The 27,680-nt window shown below is 36.1% G+C and overlaps 1 protein-coding gene across 3 annotated transcripts in view; it reads right to left on the reverse strand.

Moving 5' to 3' along the window:
• TAOK1 (TAO kinase 1) overlaps nt 1-27,680 on the reverse strand; it is a 149,629-nt gene that overhangs the window by 54,990 nt on the left and 66,959 nt on the right. For all 3 annotated transcript variants that reach the window (XM_067715353.1, XM_067715351.1, XM_067715352.1), the window contains 6 exons: nt 11,784-11,855; nt 8,825-8,926; nt 7,140-7,185; nt 6,482-6,578; nt 4,354-4,467; nt 1,623-1,714 (listed from right to left, as the gene is read on the reverse strand). In XM_067715353.1, coding sequence (XP_067571454.1) covers nt 1,623-1,714; nt 4,354-4,467; nt 6,482-6,578; nt 7,140-7,185; nt 8,825-8,926; nt 11,784-11,813 — 481 coding nt within the window. In that variant the 5' untranslated portion in view covers nt 11,814-11,855. The remainder of the gene's footprint in view (nt 1-1,622; nt 1,715-4,353; nt 4,468-6,481; nt 6,579-7,139; nt 7,186-8,824; nt 8,927-11,783; nt 11,856-27,680) is intronic.

Consider the following 27,680-nt stretch of genomic DNA (forward strand, 5'->3'; position numbering starts at 1 on the left):
AGTAAAATTTTTTAAAGTGATTATGAAAGACTATTTATAAAAGTTGAAGATGCCAAATGTATGCCTAAAACTCTAAGAATTTCTTTAAGACATCTCACTCATTTGAAATTATCCAAAGGCAGTCACATCTTCTGAAGTTGCTTTATTATATAAGCATAAAAACTCTCACTGTGAAGTAATTCTATCTTGTGAACTACAATAAAAAGAAGCTAGAGAAGTCTGGAAAAAAGAAACCATTTCACAGAAACTGCAGAGTTTAGAGAGGTTTCTTTCCGAGCAGTACAATTAGCCAATGAATACTTTCTAATCAGATAAATACTAAAATATATCAATGATATCTAACAGGACCATTAATGCAATTTCGCTATCACCAAGGGGCACATATATGCATCAGCCAGCATAAGAGTGTAAAAATAACCCATGGGCAGAATATATTAACCAGCTTTTTTACATTTATACCCAGGTTTCTTAAGAAAGTAATTAGGATCTACCAGTAGGAAGAAGAATCAAGAGAAAAAGAATTTAAGACACTTAAGGATACTTTCAAATGGAAGAAACATTTTGCAAACCTCAAACTGAGATGAAGAGATCAGAGGAGAATGGCATTATGGTAATCGCCAAATCTCTATTTACTGCTGTTATCAAACTTTAAAATAAATATGATTTGTCAAAATTACACATGGATTTTTTTTTTTTTGCAGTACACAGGCCTCTCACTGTTCTGGCCTCTCCCGTTGCGGAGCACAGGCTCCAGAGGCGCAGGCTCAGCAGCCATGGCTCACGGGCCCAGCCGCTCCGCGGCATGTGGGATCTTCCCAGACCGGGGCACAAACCCGTGTCCCCTGCATCGGCAGGCGGACTCTCAACCACTGCGCCACCAGGGAAGCCCTACACATGGATTTTTACTTTAATGTGTTGTTTTCAATTCTTGGTCACTCCTAGAATGGTTCAATTAAATATTCTTGTTTTTAAATAAAGTTTAATGGAATGCTCTTATAAGAAGGAAAAAAGAAAAGGATATTGGGCTTGTGGGGGGAAGCCTGGGGAATCAAGAGCAAGAGGATGGCCATCATCTTCAGTTACAGTGACAGTTCAATTACCCACCTGGCTCACTTACATTGGGAATGTTAGTGAAGTTATGGTGGTCCGCTGCTTTAAGCATAGTTCAATTTATGGGCAACAGAATGTGTGCATAAAATTAAACTACTACAATATGTATGCAGCCTGACAGCTAATTCTTAAATCTAACTCAAAGTAGTAAGTATCCTAGGTAAAGGTAAGTAACTCATAAATGCTTCAGAGACCATCTATAGATGGTAAATCTACTAATCACATACATATTCCAAGTGTTTAACAAATACTCATTAATAATAAGACATAGATACCTCAAATTTAATTAATACTATAGTGGAAATTATTTTAGACCTAATTTAACAGAGCAAATACAATATACCTAAGCTAATATATATAAAAATTACCAGATAACCAAAATGAAAACTATGTAATAAACATATTGCTCCCCTTAGCAACCAACATAAAAAATAAAAAGCTGTAATTTGGTATAGAAATTGAGGTAAAACTTTGATCAAAATTTACTACATAGTAATAAAGAACATGCTTACCTAGTTCAATACACGTTATACCAAGAGACCATACATCTACTTTTCCATCATACTGTCCTTCATCCATGGCTAAAATTACTTCTGGGGCCATCCTAAAAAATAAAATGTCATTTAAATTAAAGTTAAAAAAATGTATACTATTCTTTTAAAATGTAATGACTATCTACATGGAGAACACCTGGTGTGAATTCCAGGCAATATATCTGGACATTAAGAATTTTTATAATATGAAATAAATGTATTACAGGTTGTGAGGTAAATATTTACCTTTGCATATACAGTGTGAGACTCATTCTCACCATGTGTCATGATCATATAACAGCATCCTAAAGGAAGGATGCCCTAGAGGAGGGCTGTATTCTGCATCCATTCAAGTCTGCAAATTCTAATACTGTATAGCCTTTAGGCCAGTGATTCTCAAACATTTTGGTCTCAGGATTCCATCTAATTTTTGCTTGAAAGATGGAATTTTACCATTGGCATTGAATACCATCAGTTGTTTCCCTTGAAATGACAAACTCACTCCATTTATTTCAGGAAGTAGCTATCACAATATCCAACGCTGAATAAGCATAGCTTGTCAGCCTTTCTTTCAAATTAGAATAGTGTCCCATGATAAAAGTGGCTAGGGCAGCTCACAACTAAAACAATCACAAAATTATCAACTTTATAACCAACCAACGATGGTGTCTTGGTGATAAAATGAAACACAGGACTTCCCTGGCAGTCCAGTGGTTAAGACTCCACGCTTCCATTCATTGCAGCGGGGGTGGCAGGTTCGATCCCTGGTCAGGGAGATCCCACATGCCACTTGGCGCAGCCAAAAAAACACAAAAACCAAAACAAAAAACCCCCAAAAAAGCCTACAAAAAACGAAACACTAATTCACGTCTTCAACTAGAGTCTGTGGTTCTTGATGATACTTTACCTTATACTTCATATGTATTTGGTATTAAGCACAGATAGGTACTTATAACAGTTGCTGACGGCTTCAATAAGATTATTACCAGGTATCCCTGTGTGTGTGTTTGTGTGTGCGTGCACATGTGCATTTGTGTAAAGACATATAAATATGAACCTAGTTCCTCTGTTCCAAGTACACTATATACAAATTAACCAATATGTTTACTTTATTGTAAACTTTCAATTGTCAATGTGTTCTTTAAGATGCTGAAGGAAGTTTGAGAAATTATCAAGAAAAGTTAAACAAGTAATTTGTTTTTTTATTGCAGAACTTTTGAGGGCCTTTTTAATATCTAATATTCATCATTAATATCTAAAGAGGGGAAGCACTGAGAAATATTATACACTCACAGAACCCTTTTTTATGGGGGGGACTCTATCTAAACTAGGGTTTTACATAGAAATTTTTGGTCATCTAGAGCAGTGGTCTTCAAATTTTTTATTCATTTATTTACCTTCAATGAATTTATAAAAACTGTGTATCCCTTGCACACTTTTGAGTTGATATGTAAATTTTATAAATTTAATAGCTGCAAAGGATATAATGCACAGTGTATGTATGTATATTGTGTACGTGCTTTAAAGATATTAAAAACTTGGAGCTGCAGAATTAGTTCATTCAATTTATTAAAAACACTGCCCTATAATCTAGTTAGCAAAATCAGTCTTCATGGTCATATCAATCAGTCAAATCAGAATCACCTTCTGCCAGAAAAAAGTCTGAATTCAATGCAAATAACATGTTTATGTGTCCCCACGACAACCATGTCAGTTATGAATTCTGCACTAGAAAAAAAGGAGAGAAGGAAGATAATTGGGGAGAAAGAAAAAGCAAAGGGTAAAAGGAATGGAAGGCAGATGACTGGAAAGGTACAAGGACCTGCCAAGAGTTTTGTCCTGACTCTTCAATATCTGACAGATGCTACATCTTCTCAAATTGTTCCTCTGGTGTTACTTTGAGGCTTTTACACCACAGAGCAATGCATCACTGTAATATTCAGGGTGGGTTAGAAGCCTTTCTTTTATGAGGCAGGAGAAGGGAGATTTGAAAGGCAGGTGAGAAAGATGACGTAGTGGGCCTAAGACACAGCTCTCAGCATACATAGAAAAAGAGGATACATTTGAAAGTTGAAGATCTGGAAAATTATTCCCTTTAAACTTGCTGACATTAATAATGAATTATTCATGGATAAAATTAGATGATGTCTAGAATGTTTCAAAATAACTGAGGGGAGAGGAACAAAGGGAGAGGTGAGTGCATAGGGCAGGACTAGCCATGGGGATAAAGTTGCTGGGCTGAATGAATGATACGTAGGGTTCATTATACTTTTGTCTAGTGTTATATTTGAAATTCTCCATAATAAAAAATAAAAACAAAAAACCCCAGAGAACTCCAAGTCCACTACCAGTCTTTAGGTACTCCTAGTCTGAAGATCAATGATATATAGTAAATATAAATCTAAAGAAAACACACACATTTCCACTTAGCATTTCTATCTTTTCCCCACTTGAATTTTTATTGAATGTTTTCACTCCCACACCCAATATATGATGCAGATAATCATAGGAAGGAAACTGTAGGGGGGACAAATTTTAAAAATGGGGGATGTAAGGGGAGCACTCCAAATCTATATTTGAAACTAACTGTAATGCTTAAAGTTAAAATGTCCAAAATAACATAGTATTTTCAGGAGAAAGACATCTTAAAGACGCACAACCACACACAATATCAATTATGAAGATCAAATCCAGATAAGATTATTCTTACCAATATGGCGTTCCCACAAAAGAATTGGCAGGAGATGCCATGGAAGCGGATCCAAAGTCAGCAAGTTTCACCTGGCCTGGCTCTGTCAGAAGGATATTTCCTGCTTTGATATCTCTGGGTTTAAGGAACACAGAAAATTATTTCTCTTTCCTTCACTGGGTTGTGTAAAAAAATGATAAAAATCAAATAAAAATTTGTAAAACAGAGAAGGAGAAATCAAAATAATTAAGTCCTAGGATAATCTCTCAATTGGGATGAGAATTAAGATCCAAATTAGCATACAAAAAATACAGAATTCATATATAGTAACAATTTTGTAAAAGAGAAGGCAAAATAGCAGTAAAAACAAGACAGAAAATCAGGTAATTAAGGTGTATAGTCTTCATTTGAGGTCCTGTTTATTGGTACAAATAATGGTTTTAAAAATTAAATTTAAATAGCAGACCACTCCTTCATAATTTTAAGATTTCTGAGTAACCTACTTAATGTAAAAAAAAAAAAAAAAAAAAAGAATTTCATGCCCCCAATTTTTAAAAAAGGATTATTCATATCATTTCCACCCTCAGGATATGAAATGAAAACAAACATATGGATAATGTAATATCCATGATCCCAGAAAATTATGGATATTTATAAAATGGGACTGTATGTCCAACGGGCACCATAACATACACTTAACCTTTCAAAAACAGAAAAACTAAGCTTCCGAGCACTTGTCAATTCTTACTATTGTAATGGACATAATACTAAATTAATCTATTTTCCTTCCATTTGTTTTTTAAAAATGAAGAGATATTTTAGGGAATTCCCTGGCAGCGCTTTTACTGCCTTGGGCCTGGGTTCAATCCTTGGTAAGGAAACTAAGATCCCACAAGCTGTGCGGTGCGAAGACCTTAGGTTATAATTCTAAATCTTCTATTCACTTACTTACTAGTATGTAAATTTCTCTTGGACCTTACAATCCTAATCTTAAAAAAAAAAAAATCACATTAACTCACAATTGACTCTACTATATAGTTTAACATGTATTGCTTGATTCACATATATAATCAAAAAATGTTAATTTCCTTCTAAAACAGGTAAAACCAATACCAATGCTAAAAATGCATTATGGAATGGCTTAATTTTACTATTCATTATCAAGGATCATCAAGGATTAATACTCAAAGCATAAAAAGTATTAAGTATCATTTATTTATCCCTATCATGGAATAAATCTGGCATTATCAGTTACCAGGAAGACAAGGTCTAGGTTTAGTTCTAGTCTAAATCCACCTGGCTTTGTAAACTTTGGGAAATTAGTCACAAATTGGGGCATCAGTTTCTTCACTGGTAAAATGAAAAAAGTAAGACTATATAATCCCTAATGTCTTTTCCATTCCCCAAATTAAATGATTCTACAATTAATTTCAATTAAATGTGCACAAATCTATAAAGTGCACATACAGGCATACCTAAGAGATGCTACAGGTTTGATTCCAGACTACCCTAACAAACAGAATACACAATAAAGCAAGTCATATGAATCTGTTGGTTTCTCAGTGCATATAAAAGTTATGTTTATACTGTAGGCTACTAAGTGTGCAGTAGCATTATCTCTAAAAAAACATTGTATATACCTTAATTTTAAAATATTTTACTGCTAATAAATGGCAAAACAATCATAATGGTAACATCAAAGATCAATGATCACAGATCACCATAACAAATAAAATGATGAAAAAGTTTGAAATACTGTGAGAATTACCAAAATGTGACAGAAACACAAAGTGAGCAAATGCTGTTGGAAAAATGGCACCTAGAGTCCTGCTTGACACAGGGTTGCCACAAACCTTAAATTTGTAAAAAAACGAGGTATCTGTGAAGTGCAATAAAGCAAAGCATAACAAAATGAGGTATGCCTGAACTTCGGAAAATCCAGCAACATGTGTAGACAAAGATAAAAATTATCCTAAACAAAGAGATCAAGTGTACTAGTATGTACTTTTAAACATGGACAATCTAAAACACCTCAGTTTATAAGAAATGGTTTTATTTGGCTATAACCAACAAAACTTTCAGGGTTAATAAGTGAATAATATAACAAGCCATTTGCTTGTTAATATATAATAATTTTCAAAGTGCTTACCTATGGATCATGGTATGAGAATGTAAGTAGGCTAATCCCTGGAGAGCACCATGTGTAATTGCTGCTATTTCCACTTCTTGTAATGGCTTTTTGTGAACTTAAAATAAGAAAGTTATTTGAAAATATTTTTATAAAGAACATTTTTGTTTAAAAATACATACCTAATATATAGGGCAATTTTTAAAAACTAACATTTAGCAAGACGGGATTTCCTTCCAAAGATAAGAAAATAATGCTATTGAACTTTTCAACTAGTATACAGTTGTGCCTAGCTGTTAAAGTATATAGTCCACAGCCAATTTTCCTCTAAGCTAACAACATTAAGCAATTATTTGGTGATTACAAAAACAAAAGTAATAAAAGTTCTCCCTTTATTCTAATATCTTCATTCTGAACAGAAGGAACAGATGGAGCTGAATGACAAAGATTCCAAAAAAACTTGAGTCAAAATGAGAGAAAAATCCCTTTTTTTTTAAATCCCTTTTTTTATGCTATTACATTACATTTAATGAGGATAGTGCATACTATGCAGAGAATATAGAAAGGTTAAGATTTTTATTCTTTCTGGAAAATTTGTACATTACTTAAGAAACCTCTTATTGAATTCTCATTTTATTTTGCTAATACTATTTTTTCTTAATGATTAAAGGGAACCTACCTTCTAGTAAATCTGAAGCAGATCCTAAACAATATTCCATTACAAGCTACATGGGAAGAAAAATTATATAAGTATTAAAATATATTATTAAAAAGATTCTACTTGAGATAAAATAAATTCACCAAGGAGATCAAGAAGACAGTTTGAAGTAAAACAAACCCTAGTCACCATTTACCTTAAAAAATGAGTATTTAGGTATCTAGTAATATATTAAGTGCATATGTAAAGTTAAGCTAATGATACATTAATCTTTTACAATACCAACATATAATCATTTGTATAAGATGTGTATTTCATATATAACTACTACTAAAATTATAAAGGAATATACACATTCTGTTACTATTAATCTATAGTACTAAAGCAATACTTTAGTAATCGCTAGGAAGCAAAAAACTGTCCTTTGGAACTATATATACAAAGCTTAGGTTATAGTTAAAGCAAACACAGAGCACCTTCTATGTGCCAGATATTTTATATATATTAAAGCTAATTAAGGGACTTCCCTGGTGGCTTGGGACTCCACGCTCCCAATGCAGGGGGCCCGGGTTCGATCTCTGGTCAGGGAACTAGATCCCACATGCATGCAGCAGCTAAGAGTTCGCATGCCACAACTAAGGAGCCTGCCAGCCACAACTGAGGAGCCAGTGAGCCACAACTAAGGAGCCCACCTGCCGAAACTAAGACCCAGTGCAACCAAATAAATATTTAAAAAAAAACGAATTAAATCCTCACAACCACCTTATGAGGTAGGCCCTATTACTATTCTTATTTTACAAATGGAGAAACATGAGAGACAGAGAGGTAATCTCCCCAATGTCACTGCTTTTTCTTTAACCACAGCCTTGTATTTAGGAGTACTGCCATCACCACCAAAATTAAACTGGATAAAAATGCACCAAACATTACAAATCTAGGTTCAGGATACTAAAATGATAATTAGCTGTGACTTATTAATTATTCAAAATAAGGGATCATTCCCATTTAAAGAAAATTTAGCCTCTCTCTTAAAAGATACAGTTATGCCCACAATGCTACAGTATTACTACCGTGTCACCTCAGCAGTAACAATGGGGCAATATTAATCACCACTTCTTGTAACAAAGTGTCTCAATTCTCTAGCATTAGTATTATTCAGCCAAGGAATCATAATCAGTTCAGATTTCACCAGGACTCAGCAGGACTTCACCAAGATCTTTGTGGTTAAATAGATTACAATATGTTTATGTCAAAGATAGGCTACCTTTCATCCTCAAGTAACAGGATTGCTTTCACAATGTTTGATAAACCATTTGAAGAATGATACTACTAAAAAATGTCAGAGAACATTTTACCATGTACCATGTAATATATTATTAAAAAGATTCTACTTGAGATAAAATAAATTCACCAAGGAGATCAAGAAGAGTGTTTGAAGTAAAACAAACCCTAGTCACCATTTACCTTAAAAAATGAGTACAAGAAATGTACATAAAGGTCAGCTAAATCTCTGCAGTAAACTCACAAATCATACATTCCCTCTCCTGCCTAGGAGCTCTAGGAAAAGCTGCTCTCCCTCTCAGAATGAACTAACATTTCAAGGTGTTTCTGCATGGCCTTACACAACCATTTTGAGACATTCTTGAAATAATTAACTCTAAACAGAAACCAACTAAAATTACAGCAAGGAGGAAGCATATACCTACCCATGCTGTGTGCTCACGTAAATAGCAGCCTTTGTATTCTATACTGTTGGGATGTTTTATTCTTTGTAGAAACTTGACTTCCTTAATAATATCCTGCCATTTCTATGGGGAGGAAAAAAACGAATAAAGGAAAAAATTATGAACAGCTGCTTTTCCTGAGAAAGTTATATAAGAAAAAAGTTATCAGATTAAGAAGGGTTATTGAGAACATTAAATTTCATTTGTAATATGTAAATATATAAATAATAAATTTAAAAGTTATGTTCATATAGTTTATAACTCAATTACATAATTTATAAAATTGTTTCATTCAAGGTAGGACAAATTTTAGTTTGGTAAAACTTATCATCAGTGAGTCTTATTAAAATTTTATAACCACACACCAAACATGCTGATGAAAACTATATACCATATTTAGTGATTTTTCTTCAAAAGTTCATCTTCCCTTCTTATTTGCAGCTTTTTCATGTATAATTTACATACCATAAAGTTCATCTATTGTGTTTTTGGGTTATGTGTTCTACCAAACGTTAAGGTTTTGTTTGCTTTTTAAATTCAAACGAAGATTTAAACCCGTAAGTGCACACTTCCTAAAATAAAATGCTAGAGAACAATTAGTTATTATATGGGAAAGTTCACAGAAAAAAAAAAAAAAACAGTATGAAAACATTTCCCTACATATTTTACTAAGAGCATTCCTCAATGACACCTACCAGGAAATACAGATAAACCTTCAGCCATAAGCTACTCCATGACAACCTTAGACACTTAGGCCATGTCCTAAACATAGTTACTCTTAAGAAGCAACCAGAGAACTCTAAAAATACTGTTTACTGGGTCTACACCCAGAGACTCTAGAGGCTTAGCAGCTGTGGGGTGAGAATGAGGAATCTATTTTTTGTTCTTGTTTTCGTTTTTTCAACCTTTACCACTGACTTGGGCCAGATTTCTAAAAGCAGGGAAACTGGCATAATAGGAAACTTTAAAAAACGTTTTGTACTAGAATGTAAGATCATACATCGCCGATGTTATTTCACAAGCCCTCAACAAAATACAGCAAAATATGTTCACAGTGTTTTATATAAAATGTGTAAGATATAAGATGCTAAACTGAGAAAATGTTTCATGGCCTTTAAATTTCAAGTCTGAATGATATTTGAAACTTTCAAAACAAAACAAAACCCTGCAATTTTCAATTGAAAAAAATTTCATGAAAGACGTTAATATTAGATGTGAAAAGATGATGCCCTAAATGAAACTTTTTGTTCTAGGTGTGACTAATCAAACAGACTCCAACACAGTACAAGTTTGCCTATGAAAGCTTAGTTCAGAAGTTGTGCTACAGAATAGAATATAAATGAGAGTAATCCTGTAAGAAACTGAGTTTTTTAGGTATCAAAATGATGGAACAGTGATACAATCATAATAGTGTTATCATATTCATAGTATGATCATTACAAAAACAAGATTTATCATAAAATAAAGAGATTCCAAAAAAGTAGAAAACCAAACTCTTTAAAAACTAAAGACTGATCCAGCAATTCCAACTCTAGGCATATACCTAAAGTACTGAGACTAAGGACTCAAAAAAATATTTGTGTAACCCATATTTACAGTAGCATTATTCACAATAACCAAGAGGCAGTAGGAACCTAAGCATCCATTGACAGATGAATGGATGGATAAATAAAATGTAGTGTTTTACACACACACACACACACACACACACACACACACACACACACACACTAGCTTTAAAAAGGATAGAAATTTTGACACATACCACAACATGGATGAACTCTGAGGACATTATGTAAAGTGAAATAATCCAGTCACAAAAGGACAAATACTGCATGATTTCACTTACATCAGATACTTGAAGTAGTCAACTTCATAGAGACAGAAAATAGAAGAGTGATATCCAGGGGGTGAGGGGAGGAGGGAGTGGGGAGTTATTGTTTAATGGGTAAAGAACTGCAGTGTTTCAAGATGAAAAGAGTTCTGGAGATGAATGGTGGTGATGGATGCAAAACAATGTGAATGCCCTTAAAGCCACTGAAGTACATACTAGAAAATGGTTATGATGGTAAATTTGTTATGTGTATTTTACCACAATTAAAAATAATTACATTGAAAAATTAAAGACTGACAGATTCTATTTTTTAAAAGTAGACTATATTTCATAAAATAAATTTATGCAATTAAACAAAATAAATATACTAAAAAGCACTACTCACAATATTAGTGAACTAAAGTATACTCAGTGTAGTATCAATAATTGTATTTTTTTTATTTTTCAGACTAGATATATATTGTCTGCTGATTAAAGTTTGCTTAAATCAGCCCTTAAAGTCTGAATCATTAAAAAAATTACATCCAATATAATTTACTGTTAAATGCATCTTATTCTAGTTTACTCTTTTAGAAACTGATAAGCCTTCTATGATAAAGATAAAGTAATATATTATACCACAGTTAAAAAATTAAAAGCAGGGGGACAGGTAGGCTTTTGGAATGCCAGTAATATGCTGTTTATGGCTCTAGGTACAAGTTAAAAAGGTACACTCAGTTTGTGAAAGAAAATACACTGAGATATATTCTTAATATTCATATACTTTTAGGTATGCTACACTTTTTTGAAAAAATTCCCAGCTACCCTCAATTAAAAACAGGATGTCGGGCTTCCCTGGTGGCGCAGTGGTTGGGAGTCCGCCTGCCGGTGCAGGGGACATGGGTTTGTGCCCCAGTCCGGGAGGATCCCACATGCCGCGGAGCGGCTGGGCCTGTGGGCCATGGCCACTGGGCCTGCGCGTCCGGAGCCTGTGCTCCGCAGCGGGAGAGGCCGCAGCAGTAAGAGGCCCGCGTACCGCAAAAAAACAAAACAAAACAAAAAACAAAAAAAAACAAAACAGTATGTCTTTTTCTAACATGCCAAGAAGAATATAAATATTTCACCTACCTCAGTGGACTGCTTTCCACTATAAGACATTTTCTTGATAGCCACCACTTCATTGGTGCGCACATCTCGTGCCTAAAAAAACAAAGAAAGAACTATTGTAAAAATTAACAGATTAAATCTGGGCAATAATTTCTTTGAGAATAAAAGCATTTATGAGCTACCATGTCAAAAGGAACATCGAAACTGCCTTTAAAGAACATTAAAAACAAAAGAACCCAATAACCATATAGTGAAACTTATCAAATCATCCAGAAACTGGTACTTTGGAAAGAAATATAAAGCAGGGTTTATCTTTGAGAGATCTAGTTAAGAGGAAAAAACAGAAATTTGAATAGTACTATAACAGAGAGACAAAACAAGACTAGTATATGTACAAGCCTACACTAATCAATTTTGAAATCTCAATGAAAGGGACAATTTTCTGGAAGGAATAAATTACTAAAACTGATCTAAAGAAGAAAATGTAAGAAAAACAAACAATGGTGGCAGACTGAAAAGAACACCAATGAATTGTCTTTAAAATACTCTTGAGTGGGGATTTCCCTGGCAGTCCAGTGGTCAGGACCCCGGCTTTCACTGCCGAGGGCACGGGTTCGATCCCTGGTCAGGGAACTAAGATTCCACAAGCAGCCAAAAAGCAAAACAAAACATAGGGACTTCCCCAGTGGTCCAGTGGCTCCGAGCTCCCAGTGCAGGGGGCCTGGGTTCGATCCTTGGTCAGGGAACTAGATCCCATGTGCTGCAACTAAGAGTTCGCATGCCGCAACTAAAGATCTTGCATGCCACAACTAAAGATCCCACATGCTGCAATGACGATCCCACACACAGCAACAAAGATCTCACTTGCCACACGAAGACCCAACTCAAACCAATAAACAAATATTAAACAAACAAACAAACAAATATAAAATACTCTTCAGTGGTGGGCTTCCCTGGTGGTGCAGTGGTTGAGAGTCCGCCTGCCGATGCAGGGGACACAGGTTCGTGCCCCGGTCCGGAAAGATCCCACATGCCGCGAGGCGGCTAGGCCCATGAGCCATGGCCGCTGAGCCTGCATGTCCAGAGCCTGTGCTCCGCAATGGGAGAGGCCACAACAGTGAGAGGCCCACGTACCAAAAAGACAAAACAAAACAACAACAACAAAAAAGCTACTCTTCAGTGGAAAATAGTTTTACCAGGTGAACTTTTCAGGATGTAAGGGGGGAAAAAAAGGAAAGTTAGCCCATTAATTTTAAGAAGGCAGTATAGCCCAATAACTAAAACCTCACAAACAGGTTCCTTAAAAAACTACAAATAGAACTACCATATGACCCAGCAATCCCACTACTGGGCATATACCCTGAGAAAACCGAAATTCAAAAAGAGTCATGTACCAAAATGTTCATCGCAGCTCTATTTACAATAGCCCGGAGATGGAAACAACCTAAGTGCCCATCATCGGATGAATGGATAAAGAAGATGTGGCACATATATACAATGGAATATTACTCAGCCATAAAAAGAAACGAAATTGAGCTATTTGTAATGAGGTGGATAGACCTAGAGTCTGTCATACAGAGTGAAGTAAGTCAGAAAGAAAAAGACAAATACAGTATGCTAACACATATATATGGAATTTAAGAAAAAAAAAAGTCATGAAGAACCTAGGGGTAAGGCAGGAATAAAGACGCAGACCTCCTAGAGAACGGACTTGAGATTATGGGGAGGGGGAAGGGTGAGCTGTGACGGGGCGAGAGAGAGTCATGGACATATACACACTAACAAACGTAGTAAGGTAGATAGCTAGTGGGAAGCAGCCGCATGGCACAGGGATATTGGCTCAGTGCTTTGTGACAGCCTGGAGGGGTGGGATAGGGAGGGTGGGAGGGAGGGAGACGCAAGAGGGAAGAGATACGGGAACATATGTATATGTATAACTGATTCACTTTGTTATAAAGCAGAAACTAACACACCATTGTAAAGTAATTATACCCCAATAAAGATGTTAAAAAAAAAACAAAAACTCACAAACAGCACAAAATAGAAAGTTAGGTATCAATTTCACTTGTAAATATAGACAAGAAAACTCTAAATAAAATTTTTAAAATATTATAGAGCATTAAAATAATTTTTCATTTGGATAAAATACACAAATATATACAGTTTTTCATTTGGATAAACTTACAGAAATGCAAAAGATTCTAGTACTAGAAAAAAACATTTCATAATTTACCACAATTTGTAAAAGTTAAAGGGGGAACAAACAAATTATACACACACACACACATATTTATAAATGCTCAATAAATCCTGAAAATGCAGAAGTGCCCAACTCTAAATGTATTCAATTGCAAAGAAGGCCAAACTCTTAGGAAACAAATTAGAAAGGTAATTCTTTAACATGATAAATCACCTCTATTGTAAACTACTGCTAATCAGGCTTAAGAATGCTAAAATGCTATCACAATTATTACTTAACATTGTTGAGGTAATTCTGAAAAAAGGTAATAAAAATGTAACAGAAACACGACAGTTAACTAGAAAAGCTAAACTTCCATGTGTTAAAAAAATGATTATATATTAAGAAGGCACATGAGACTAGCTGCAAAATATTTTAAATGGGTTCACTAAAAGTATCAGAACCACCTCAAATCATCTGTTGGAAGAACTCATCTTCAATTCAGATTTTTAATGAGTTCCCAAAGATAAAATGTTCTAAATTAGATTATGGTGATGGCTGCAAAACTCATATTTACTGACAATCGTTGAAATGTAGGCATTAAATTGGTGAACTTATGGTATGTAATTTATACTTTAAAACTTGTTAAAAAAAAGACAGCACATATGTGAATTTTATCTCAACAGAGTGGCTTGGGGAAAAAAAAAAAAAAAGGCACTCAGTTAAGTGGGCCCTGGGAAACCTAATCACATTCCAATTTCAATTACCGGTGTACTGGTTAGGAAACTGGCACCACTTATTGTAATGGGTGAAGCGGATCTATCCACAGACATCCTGCTTGAATATAAATTTATTTTTCCAAAATGTTCTCTGCTTATCTATCTACGAACCTCTTTATTTTAATCATGTCTAAACAGCTATACTGCGCTCTTTTATAAGAGCTGAGATATAATTTACATGCCATACAATACACCCATTTTAATGTGTACAATTCAGTGGCATTTAGAACATTCACAGATATATGCAACCATCATTATAATTTTACAACTTTCATCACCTCAAAAAGAAACTCCAAATTGTTCATTTAGAAATGGTCAAACGGTAAATTTTATGTGTATTTTATAATAAAATTCTTTTCTTCATTAAAAAAAAAAAAAACCCATTCGGCCCTAAGCAACAACTAATCTACTTTTCCATGTCTCTAGAGATATGACCATTCTGGACATTTCATATAAATGGAACTATGTAATATGTGGTCTTTTGTGACTGGCTTTTTTCAAGATCCATGACTAATGATATTATCTTTTCATGTGCTCCTTAGCCATTTGTACATCTTTCTTTGAGAAATGTCAATTCAGATGCTTTTCCCATTTTTAAATTGGGTTGTCTTTTGATTGAGTTATAAGAGTTCTTTACATATTCTAGGCACAAGTCCCTTATTAGATATATGATTTACAAAATTTTTTCTCCTATTCTGTAGGTTGTCTTTTCACTACTTTGAAGCACAGAAATTTTTATTTTTGATTAAGGTCAATTTATTTTTTTCTTTTATTGCTCATGCTTTTGGTGTCACATCTGAGAATGCTCTGCCAAAACTAAAGACATGCAGATTTACCGCTATGTTTTCTTCTAAGAGTTTTATAGTTTTAACTGTGACATTGAGGTTTTGATCCATTTTGAGTTAATTTTTCTATAGTTTCTATAGTATGAGGTAAGGACCTAATTCCACTGTTTTGCATTAAACAGCTACACTTTTAATTAGCCTAAGACAAAGCTTAATTTAAAAGCGGGTATACTAAATGCAATGAAGTATACTGGGTTAGATTCTAGAACAGAGAAGAGACAGCAGAAAAACTGGTAAAATTTAGTACACAGAATATAGTACATAGTTTAGTTACTAGTATCCTATCAATGTTGATTTCTTAGTTTTGATAAATGTACCATGATTACGTAACATATTAACATTAGGGGAACTAGATGAAGATTATAGGGGAAAACACTGTACTAACTGTGAAATCTGCAAATCTGATATTATTTTAAAATACTAAATTAAACTAAAATTTGACTATTAAAATCCAAATGTACTAGTAATGATGATTAAAATTAAATGACCAAGTTAAAAGGAGATACGACTTTTGCTTATTCATGTTTTTAAAAAGCAAAAAGTAAAAATACTTAATGTTCACAAACATGTTTTTCCCTCCCTTCAGGATCACATATTGTGCTTACTTAGTCTTCTCTAATCTAGAACAATTCCATAACCCCTCTTTATCTTTCATGATACTGACAGTTTTGAAGAATACACAGTGGTATTTTAGAGAATGTAACTAAATTTGTACTTGTCTGACATTTCTTCAAGATTAGATTCTGATTATACACCTCTGGCAAGAATACTATAAGAGTGATATTGTGTCCTTCCCAGGGTATCATATCTGGAGGTATACAATGTGTCCACTCCTCATTGGTGTTACCAATTTTCATCACCCACTAAAGGTGCTGTCTGTGTTTTTCCAATGTGTATAGTTAAAGTTACTGTTTCCTACCTTGTATCTAACAATCTGTGGAGAGATACTTTAAAACCATGTAAACATCCTGCTCATCAAAATTTTCCCTTAGCTTTAGCAAACATTAAAGATAACAGCCCAAAACAATCTTCACTATGACAATTACAAAATGCTCATTTCCTCCCCCCACCTCTACCATTCCCTTCACATTTATCAGTCAGGCATTCTATTATAAGGAAAACACCCCCCTTTTCATCCATCCATCCATCATCTATCATGGAAATTATGAAGTCCTATTTTATTAAATGGGTTATAATCCATTACTATCTTTATATACTGATGTTCAAATTGTTCCAGATTTGGCCAGTGGGAGCCCCTCTAAGCTGGCTCCAATGTCTTTTTGACAGGCCCCATTTTCTTTTTCTTTCTTTAAAGCACTTTTTAACTTTCTGGCACAAGGTCTTCTAAGGCTTATCATTTATGTTCCCTGCCCACTGCAACAAAATGAGACATTCCTCCAATAAGTTATTGTTCCTTTTAGTTAGGAATTAAATTCGAGATCTGAGTGCTAAGTGTGCTCATTACTACTGGGTATCATTACAAATAGAATCTTGCAGCAGACAGAGCTAGGAGATGCACACACACATATATGAGATATAATTATTTCATATTAACACTGTTAATTCCTATCCAATCAAACCCACAGGGTTCTTCCTTACCTTCCCCACTTCCATATTTCTTTCCATATTTTCACAGTTAGGATCCTGACCCCAAACAACATCAACATTATTCATTACTCAATCCTCCTTCTTTTTTTTTTTTTTTGGTCACACCACGTGGCTTGCAGGACCTTAGTTCCCCGACCAGGGATTGAGCCCCGGCCACTGCAGTGAAAACGCCCAGTCCTAACCGCTGGACCACCAAGGAATTCCCACTTAATCCTTTAACATATAGTTTCAGATCCGTCACACCCATACAAATATGAAACAAGTCTATTAAGAAGGGTTCAAGATTTGCCTACAGCTTCCCTCTCCCAACCAGACTGAGAGTATACAGTTAAAATACTACGTACAAAAGTTACTCCTATTAGTTCTATTTTTCCCTTCAATGTGGTTATGTCTGAAATACAGTTGGGTTCATTGTTCCTGTTTGCCTTTGATGTCAGTGACAACCTTCCCCCCATACATATTAATTTTAATTTTTAAGTATATAAAGTATTTATTATCCAAAGAGGTATATTCAAACAAGAATCATTCCATCCTCTATCTCTTCATATCCATTCCTACAACTATCACCATTTTATATGTTGAACTTGGTTGTATAATTTCATCAAACTATATATTTAATATCTGGATATTTATTATATATGAATTAAATTAAATAAAATCAATTTAAAAAATTCCTACCAGCATATTGAATGGCTATTTTTCAGGGATTTTCTCAGTGGGGTTCTTTTATTGGGCCCATTTCTAAGATTCTATGTATATTTTTCCTTTTCTCTATATTTCTCTATATTAGTGTATTTGGAGAGGAAAGGTATAAGCATAAATTCAGACAAAACTGTAATATAGAAAAAGGGTTGTTTCTAAAATATCAATATCCTGGGTCCCTCTTCTCTATTTTGTGTCCAATCCAGAAATTAAACAAACGTGAGCAACATCAAACACACACATACACATGTGTACACAAAATTCTACAACTTATATACCTAAATGTTAATAGCAGCTGTCCGTGGGTAGTGAAATTATAGATGGAGTTTTTATTATTTTTGTCTCCAATTTATAATTGGGGTATAAACCAAAAGCTCAAATTGTTAAGAATTTGAACCATATATTCTCAAGGGAAATAACATTTTATTATTAATAAATTACTAAATTTATTAATTAATAAATTGTAGTTTCATTCCTAAGGTGCCCATAAAAAAAGACTAAACCCATAATACTGCCAAAATATTAAACATCTGTACAATACTTACTGTTTGAGGGGGAAAAAACAATTTTTATACAAAGAAGAGATCAACGAGTGGAGTTTTCCACTATAGATTAAGAAAGGAATACTTAGAGATGTTTTATGACTTTAGAATAGTATATCGCTGGCTCAATCTTAAAGTTACAGTCTTTAAAATAATAAAATATATTCCTTTAACTACCAATTTTATTTCCTAGAAATTTTAATTTCTGAAGTGTATATTATCTTTCTGAAGTAAAAAAAAAAAAAAAAAGAGTCAACTTACATCCTCCCCACTTTTTGGGAAAAAGTCCCTATCTGGTTACTAGTGAGTTAAAAAAACTTTTTATCTTTGAAATTATTTTAGACTTAGGGAAACGCTGCAAATATAGTACAGAGAGTTACCATATACCTTTCACACAGCTTTTGCCTAATGTTAATAACTTGCATAATAAAATTATCAAAACTAAGAAATTAACACTGGTAAAATTATTAACTACTAACCCCAACCACTATGCCACCAGGGAAGCCCGATTTTTCCATTTTAATTAATAAATATCTTTGGGGCTATACTTGAGATTATGCATATATCCTGTTTCATCTCAAACTTTAACCTACTAATTTTAGCATCTACTAGTGGATCTTGGCTGCAACAATTATTTCCCTTAGTTCTTCTACATTTAATAAAAGGAATTTTTATTCTTTATAAATATGTGTATATCTGTGTGTGTGTGTGCGCATGAGAGAGAGAGAGAGAGAGAGAGGAGTGCGCATGAGAGAGAGAGAGAGAGAGAGGGAGAGAGAGAGAGAGAGGAGTTCCTACTGATACCTCCAATTCCAATCCAACATACAACAGGGTTGTTTCTAGCCTTCCTCATTTCCTTACTCCTAACTTCTTTCTTGGACATTAAGAAAACCGCTTCTCGAGATAAAGATGGCAGAAGAGAAGGACGTGGAGCACACCTCCTCCCACAAATACATCAAAAATACATCTATAGGGCTTCCCTGGTGGCTCAGGGGTTGGGGGTCCGCCTGCCGATGCGGGGGGCACGGCTTCGTGCCCCGGTCCGGGAGGATCCTGCGTGCCGCACAGCGGCTGGGCCCGTGAGCCATGGCCGCTGGGCCTGCGCGTCCGGAGCCTGTGCTCCGCAGCAGGAGGGGCCGCAGCGGTGAGGCCCGCATACCGCCAAAAAAAACCAAAAAACAAAAAAACATCTTCATGTGGAAGAATTCTCACAGAATACCTACTGAACGCTGGCAGAATATCTAATACAACTAAAACTGCAAGAAAGAGCACCACGTAACAGAGTCGAATGAAGAAAAAAAAAAAAAAAAAAAGGAATCAGGATGGGACCTGTGCCCCTGGGAGGGAGCTATGAAAGAGGAAGGTTCCCTCAGTCTGGGAACCCCTTTCACTGGTTGGGAGATCAGTTGGGACAGATACGGAGCTTCACAGGCTCAGAGGAGAGTGCAGCAACCAGACTGTGGGAGGCAGAACAGAGAGAAACCAGCACAGATGGTCCTGGACACCTCGCTGCACTTCCCAGCCCGAGATGCACATCTGCTGGTGCGTGCAGGGGCTGAGTGCTGCAACTTGGGCTTCAGTGGACAGACCTGGGGAAAGGGCTGGGGATGGCTGTGTGGAGACAGACGGAAGGAGCTGGAGGGTGCTCTGGGCTGCAACTGGGGGTGTGCGCAGGATAGAGCCTGGGGCCACAATAGAAGCCACATAGTTAAACACACATGTAAAGGGAGGGACGGGGCCCCACCATAGCAGCCTCATTCTCCACGAGCTCACCTGAGCTCACAGTCAATGTGGCTCCACCTCTACCACCTCTGTGCTGGTGGGTTGTCCCCATGCAGAAGTGGGGCTGAAATCTGAGCCTACCCTCAGGGGCTGTGAGACTGGTGGATTTACATGGCTACTGGCAGCTTTGTAAGCTCTGTGCCTGCCGGACATCCCAGTGGATTACTGTTGCTTCCAAGGCTGGGGTGGTCCTGTGTTAGTAGCTACAGGCTTTGCGGACACAGGCATGCAGAGGCAGGGCCAGGACCTGGGCTGATTCTGTAGCCCCCATGGAAGGTCCAGGTGCCTGACTTCAGTAGATCTGCCCTACTGGCTTTGTGAGCACAGAGCCTGAGGGATATCCAGGCTGACTGCCTGCATTCCCTTGACTGAGGCAAGGCTGAAGGTAGTGCCAACAACAGTGTACTTTGTGAGTGCACATAACGTGGCAGGCAACACCACAGAGTGCAGTTCCTGGTGGACAGCTCCTGTAGAGGAATACTCAGTGGCTCCTCTCCCAGCGGAGGTGCTCCAGTACCACCTACCTCACATCACAGCTCAGAAACCGATCTAGGGGCTTCTATTACAACAACTGAGGAGCAGACCTTACCCCCGAAAGGGCTGTGACAATTACAGAGCAAATAGGAGGCCCCACTCAACATCCAGTGCAGGCTATCTGCTCACTACACCACCAATCACACCTCCTATCAAGAGGATAAAAGCCACTACACACTGAAGAAAGACATGGCAGGAACCCATATTAAAAACAGTCCTCGCACCAAAAATATCAGACTCACACAGGCTACACAAGGATGCTCCCACATAAAAACAGCCCTTCAAGACCACAGTAGATAAGGGTTTCTCTTAAATGCACAGAGTCAGAGAAATATAAGTAAAATAAAGAAGCAGAGGAACCACTCCCAATTAAAAGAACAAGAAAAATGTCCTGAAAGAACAAGCAATGAAACAGACCTCTCGAGACTTCCCTGATGGCACAATGGTTAAGAATCTGCCTGTCAATGCAGGGGACATGGGTTCGAGCCCTGGTCCAGGAAGACCCCACACGACGCGGAGCAACTAAGCCCGTGCACCACAACTACTGAGCCTGCGCTCTAGAGCCCACAAGCCACAACTACTGAGCCTGCGTGCCACAACTACTGAAGCCCGCGCGTCTAGAGTCTATGCTCCGCAACGAGAAGCCACCACAATGAGAAGCCCGCGCACCACAATGAAGAGTAGCCCCCGCTCGCCACAACTAGAAAAAGCCCACGCACAGCAAAGAAGACCCAACGCAGCCAAATAAGTAAATAAATAAATTAATTAAATTAATAAAAAAAGAAACAGACCTCTCCAGTCTATGAGATCCCGAGTTCAAAAAGTAATAAAAATACTGAAGGAATTAAGAAAGCTATTGATAAAAATGCCACCCACTGTAACAAGGAATTAGAAACTATAAAGAGGAGCCAATTAAAATTAGAAAACTCATTTGCTGAGATGAAAGCTGAGCTAAAGGCAAAGAATAGCAATCAGGGGCTTCCCTGGTGGTGCAGTGGTTGGGAGTCTGACTGCCGATGCAGGGGACACGGGTTCTTGCCCTGGCCTGGGAAGATCCCACATGCTGCAGAGCAGCTAGGCCCGTGAGCCATGGCCGCTGAGCCTGTGAGTCCGGAGCCTGTGCTCCGCAACGGGAGAGGCCACAACAGTGAGAGGCCCGCGTACCACAAAAAAAAAAAAAAAAAAAAGAGGATTGAGTGACGAATACTCAATACTGCAACTACTGAAGCCTGCGCACCTAGAGCCTGTGCTCTGCAACAAGAGAAGCCACCGCAATGAGAAGCCCACCCGCCACAATGAAGAGTAGCCCCCGCTCACTGAAACTAGAGAGAAAGCCCGCATGCAGCAATGAAGACGCAACGCAGCCAAAAAATAATAATAATAAATAATAAAATAAAAATTCATATATAAATATTATAATATTATTATCAAGCATCTTTCCCAACCACAACAGTATGAGACTAGAAATCAATTACAGGAAAAAAACTGCAAAAACACAAACACATGGAAGCTAAACTATATAATATTAAACACTAAGTAATCAGTGGGTCACTGAAAAAATAAAAAAATACCTGGAGACGAATGAAAATGGAAATACAATGAACCAAAAGCTATGGGACATAACAAAAGCAGTTCTAAGAGGGAAGTTTATAGCAATACAAGCCCACGTCGAGAAACAGGAAAAATCTCAAATAAACAACCTATCCTTAAATGTAAAGGAACTAGAAAAAGAACAAACAAAATCCAAAGTTAGTAGAATGAAAAAAATTATAAGATCAGAGCAGAAATAAAGGCTAAAAATACAATATAAAAGATCAATGAAAATAAGAGGTGGTTCTTCAAAAAGATAAACAAAATTGATAAACTTTTAGCCAGATCCGTTAAGAAAAAAAGAGAGGGCCCAAATAAATAAAATCAGAAATGAAAAAGAAGTTACAACTGACATCACAGACTACAAATGTATTACAAATGAGATTACTAGGAACAATTATAATAAATAATATTATAATGGACAATATAAATGTCCAATGTCCAATAAAATGGACAACTTAGAAGAAATAAATAAATTCCTAGAAACATACAATCTCCCAAGACTGAATCAGGAAGAAATAAAAAATAGGAAGAGACCGATTACCAGTAATGAATTGTATCAGTAATCAAAAAATTCCCAAGAAACAAAAGTCTAGGACCAGATGGCTTCACAGGTGAATTCAACCAAACATTTAAAGAGTTAACACCTATCCTTCTCAAACTATTCCAAAAAGCTGAAGAGGAAGAAATGCTTCTGAACTTATTCTACAAGGCCAGCAAGATTTGACAAAAATCAACATCCATTTACGATAAAAACTCTCAACAAAGTGGGTATAGAGGGAATATACCTTAACATATTAAAGGGCATATATATGACAAACCTGAAGACAACATTATACACAATGGTGAAAAGCTGAAAGCCTTTCTTTTAAGATTAGGAACAAGGATGACTACTCTCGTAACTTTTATTCAACATAGTACTGAAAGTCCTAGCTAGTGCAATTAGGAAGGAAAAGGAAATAAAAGACATCTAAATTGGAAAGGAGGAAGCAAAATTATCACTTTTTGCAGATGGCCTGATACTATATATTAAAAAATCCTAAGGATGCCACCAAAAAGCTATTAGAACTCAACAGTGAATTCAGTAAAGTTGCAGGATACAAAATTAATGTACAGAAGTTTCTTGAGTTTCTATACAAATAACAACTATCAAAAAAAGAAAGCAATTAAGAAAACAATCCCATTTATGTAAAATTACGTCAAAAAAAAAATTACCTAGGAATAATTCCTCCAAGGAGGTAAAAGACTTTTCTCTGAAAACTGTAAGACATTGATAAAAGAAACTGAAGATTACACAAATGGAAAGATGTATTTACTCATGGATTGGAGAAATTCATATTGTTAAAATGCCCATACTACTCAGGGCAACCTACAGATTCAATGCAATCCCTATCAAAATACCAATGGCATTTTTCACAGAACTAGGACAAATTATTCTAAAATTTGTACGGAAACATAAAACCCCAAATAGCTAAAACAATACTAAGAAAGAACAAAGCTGATGGTATCATGCTCCCTGATTTCAAACTGTACCACAATGCTACAGTTACCAAAACACTATGATACTGGCACAAGACAGACACACAGATCAATAAGAGAGAAAAGAGAGCCCAGAAATAACCCACGTTTATATGGTTAATTAATCCATGACAAAGGAAGCAAGAACATACAATGGGGAAAAGACAACCTCTTCAATAAACGGTGTTGGGAAAACTAGAAAGCTACATGCAGAAGAATCAAATTGGACTACTCTCTCACACCATATACAAAAATAAACTCAAAATGGATTAAAACTCCTAGAAGAAAACATAGGCAGTACACACTTTGAAATCAGTCTTAGGAATATTTTTTCAGATATGTCTTCTCAGGCAAGGGAAACAAAACAAAAAATAAACAAATGGGACTACATGAAACTAAAAAGCTTTGCACAGGGAAGGAAACTGTCAACAAAGTGCAAAGGCAGCCTACTGAATGGGAGAAGATATTTGCAAATGATATATGTGATAAGGGGTTAATATTCAAATTATACAAAGAAATCATACAGCTCAACATCAAAACAAACAACCCAATTAAAAAATGGGTAGAGGGCCTGAATAGAAATTTTCCCAAAGAAGTCATAAAGATGGCCAACAGATACATCAGGGAAATGCAAATCGAAAGTACAGTAAGATATCATCTCACACCTGTCAGAATGGCTATTAAACAGACAACAAATAACAAGTGTTGATGAGGATATAGAGAAAAGGGAACCGTCGTGCACTATTGCTGGGGATGCACACTGGTGCAGTCAATATGGAAAACAGTATGGAGCTTCCTCAAAAATTAAAAATAGAACTGCTAGACAATACAGCAATTCCACTTCTGTGTATTTTTTCACAGAAAACAAAAACACTAATTTGAAAATATTACACGCACCCCCATGTTCACTGCAGCTTTATTTACAATAGCCAAGATATGGAAGCAACCTAAGTGTCCAATGGATAAAGAAGATATGCTGCATATATACATACACACATATATATAATGGTGCGTGTCTGTGTGTGTGTGTGTGTGTGTGTGTGTGTGTGTGTGTAATGGAGTATTACTAAGCCATTAAAAAGGAGTGAAATCTTGCCATTTGTGAAACCATGGATGGACCTAGGGGATATTATGCTAAGTAAAATAATTATGCTAATTAAAATAATTATATGCTAAGTAAAATAAGTCAGACAGAGAAAGACAAATATATGATTTCATTTAACATGTGGAATCTAAAAAACAAAACAAACAAAATGGAAACAGACTCATAGATACAGGGAAGGTACAGGTGGTTTGCCAGAGGAGATGGGGGTGAGGGGATGAGTGAAACAGGTGAGGGAGATTAAAAGGTGCAAACTTCCAGTTAGAAACTAAGTGAGTCATAGGGATGAAATGTACAGCATGGGGAATACAGGCAATGATACTGTAATAACTTTGTATGGTGACAGATGGTAACTAGATTTATCATGGTAACCATTTTGTAACATATAGAAATATCAAATCACTATGTTGTGCACTTGGAACTAACATAGTATTGTAGGTCCATTATAATTCAAAAAATAAAAAAATTAAAATACTATTTAGAACAGAATTAAATGAGCTATGAGTAATTAAATAAGAGCACAATACTACATGTTATCTCTTCTCACCATCTGAAAGTAAAGGAGTAAAGGCAAAATTGGCTACAGGCCTAAGGACAAACTTCATGCTGTAAAGAGCAAAAAAAGACAATATATACAACCAATCATTTTGTTACAGACCAGGAAACTGTGAATATCCATTTGGGAGCTATTTTAATGAATTAATAAGAATGATCTGAAATCACCATATCAATTAATTATATGTAAATTGTCTTTCTATAATTCTTTCTCTTAAATAAATTTATTTATTTATTTTTGGCTGCATTGGGTCTTCGTTGCTGCACACGGGCTTTTCTCTAGTTGTGGCAAGCAGGGGTTACTCTTCGTTGTGGTGCACAGGCTTATTGCTGTGGCTTCCCTTGTTGTGGAGCACGGGCTCTAGGCGCATGGGCTTCAGTAGTTGTGGCTCACGGGTTCTAGAGCACAGGCTCAGTAGTTGTGGCACACGGGCTTAGTTGCTCCACGGCATGTGGGATCGTCCCGGACCAGGTCTCGAACCCCTGTCTCCTGCATTGGCAGGCGGATTCTTAACCACTGCGCCACCAAGGAAGCCCTTCTTTTTTATATTTATATCTTTTTTCTTAAAACATTAAACAATTTGCTGTACCAGTGAAAATATAAAACTTGCCAAGCCCCTAAAAGAATACAGATTAATAAAATCTTACACTAGGAAATAAGAGGTAAATATTACATCTGTTTTTAAAATAAAGAAAAAAACTTCTACAAAGTAAATAAATGACTTCACTGGGATCATACATGGTCTGCCACATTTGTTAGGAAGCTTGGTTCCAAAGCCAGTGTTCTATGGCCCATCTACAGACATCATGTTGGTTCTATGTAAGGTACTGGAAACTAAAAGAGAACGTTTATCTTCCTGGCAATCTAGAGATAGTGGTCCTTTTGGATATCTGACTCTTTGGTTTGGTTTCAAACACTTTATTATGATGTCAGTCCTTGATTAGCTTGTCTGAAGACAGCCAGAATACCTGGCTCAATTGAAGTATTTTAAAATTTAAGGTGACCCCTACTGTCAATTAATGAAAATTCAGACCTATATTTTAAGAACTATTTTTAGTCACCTAAAAAAATTTGATGAGAAGGTCCTTCCTGTATATACTCTATAGAAAGACACTGCACATTTAGCCCTGTCATGAGGCTGGGGTGAGAGAGCACATAAAATCAGAAGCACACTTTCAGGTGTGCACACTCACATATGCAACACACACATACACACACTGCCACATGGGTTTAGCTGATACTACAAAATATGAATGTTAGTGACCTAGAAATAGAATGACAGCAAAGTTAGTCAGTTGTGAGCTACAGTTAAACTTTGCTCATCTATATGGTACATGTTTCCCAGACATCAAAACAATTAACAGAAAACACCTGCTCTGAGCAGTTGTCCCTGACCCCTCTAAGCTTCCATGCAATGGTTCCTCAGGCGGCCCTAACCAGAACCTAGGTTTCTTTTCTTTATATACATACATACATATATATATATATATATATATATATATATATATATATATATACACATACACATTTTTTGGGGGGTGCTGCGCCATGTCTTAGTTGCAGCGTGTGGGATCTTTTAGTTGTGGCAGGCACACTTCTTAGCTGCAGCACGCATGTGGGATCTAGTTCCCCGACCAGGAATCAAACCCGGGCCCCCTGCGTTGGGAGGGTGGAGAACAAGATATTAAACATTTTAGGCCTTGTGGGCCAAATACATTTCTTCTTTTTCTGTTGCATACTCTTCCTTTTGTTTTTCCAAATGTAAAAATCATTCTTAGTTTGAAAGCTAAATGAAAATAGTTCACAGGCTGGACCATGAGCTATACTATAGATATAGACCATGGCACCTACTATAGATAAATCCTTGGTTAACATTTTGCCACATTTGCTTTGAAACTCTTTATCTAAAAATATATACTGTTATCATTACATTATCATTCTTTTATTATTGAATAGGACTTGAGATAAATTCCTACTCTTGGTTCCAAAGAACTTCATATATTTCCTGAGAACAAGAACATTCTCTTGAAAAACAAAAGATCAAATATAGGAAATTTAGCATTGATATAATACTATTATACAGTGCATATATAGTCCATATTCAAATTTCACCAACTATCTCAATGTATTTTACAGGAATTTTTTCCCAATCCAGGATCACCCATTGTGTTTAACCACCAG

This window comes from Pseudorca crassidens, chromosome 19 (genome assembly GCF_039906515.1).
Source record: "Pseudorca crassidens isolate mPseCra1 chromosome 19, mPseCra1.hap1, whole genome shotgun sequence".
NCBI classification, from domain to species: Eukaryota; Metazoa; Chordata; class Mammalia; order Artiodactyla; family Delphinidae; genus Pseudorca; species Pseudorca crassidens.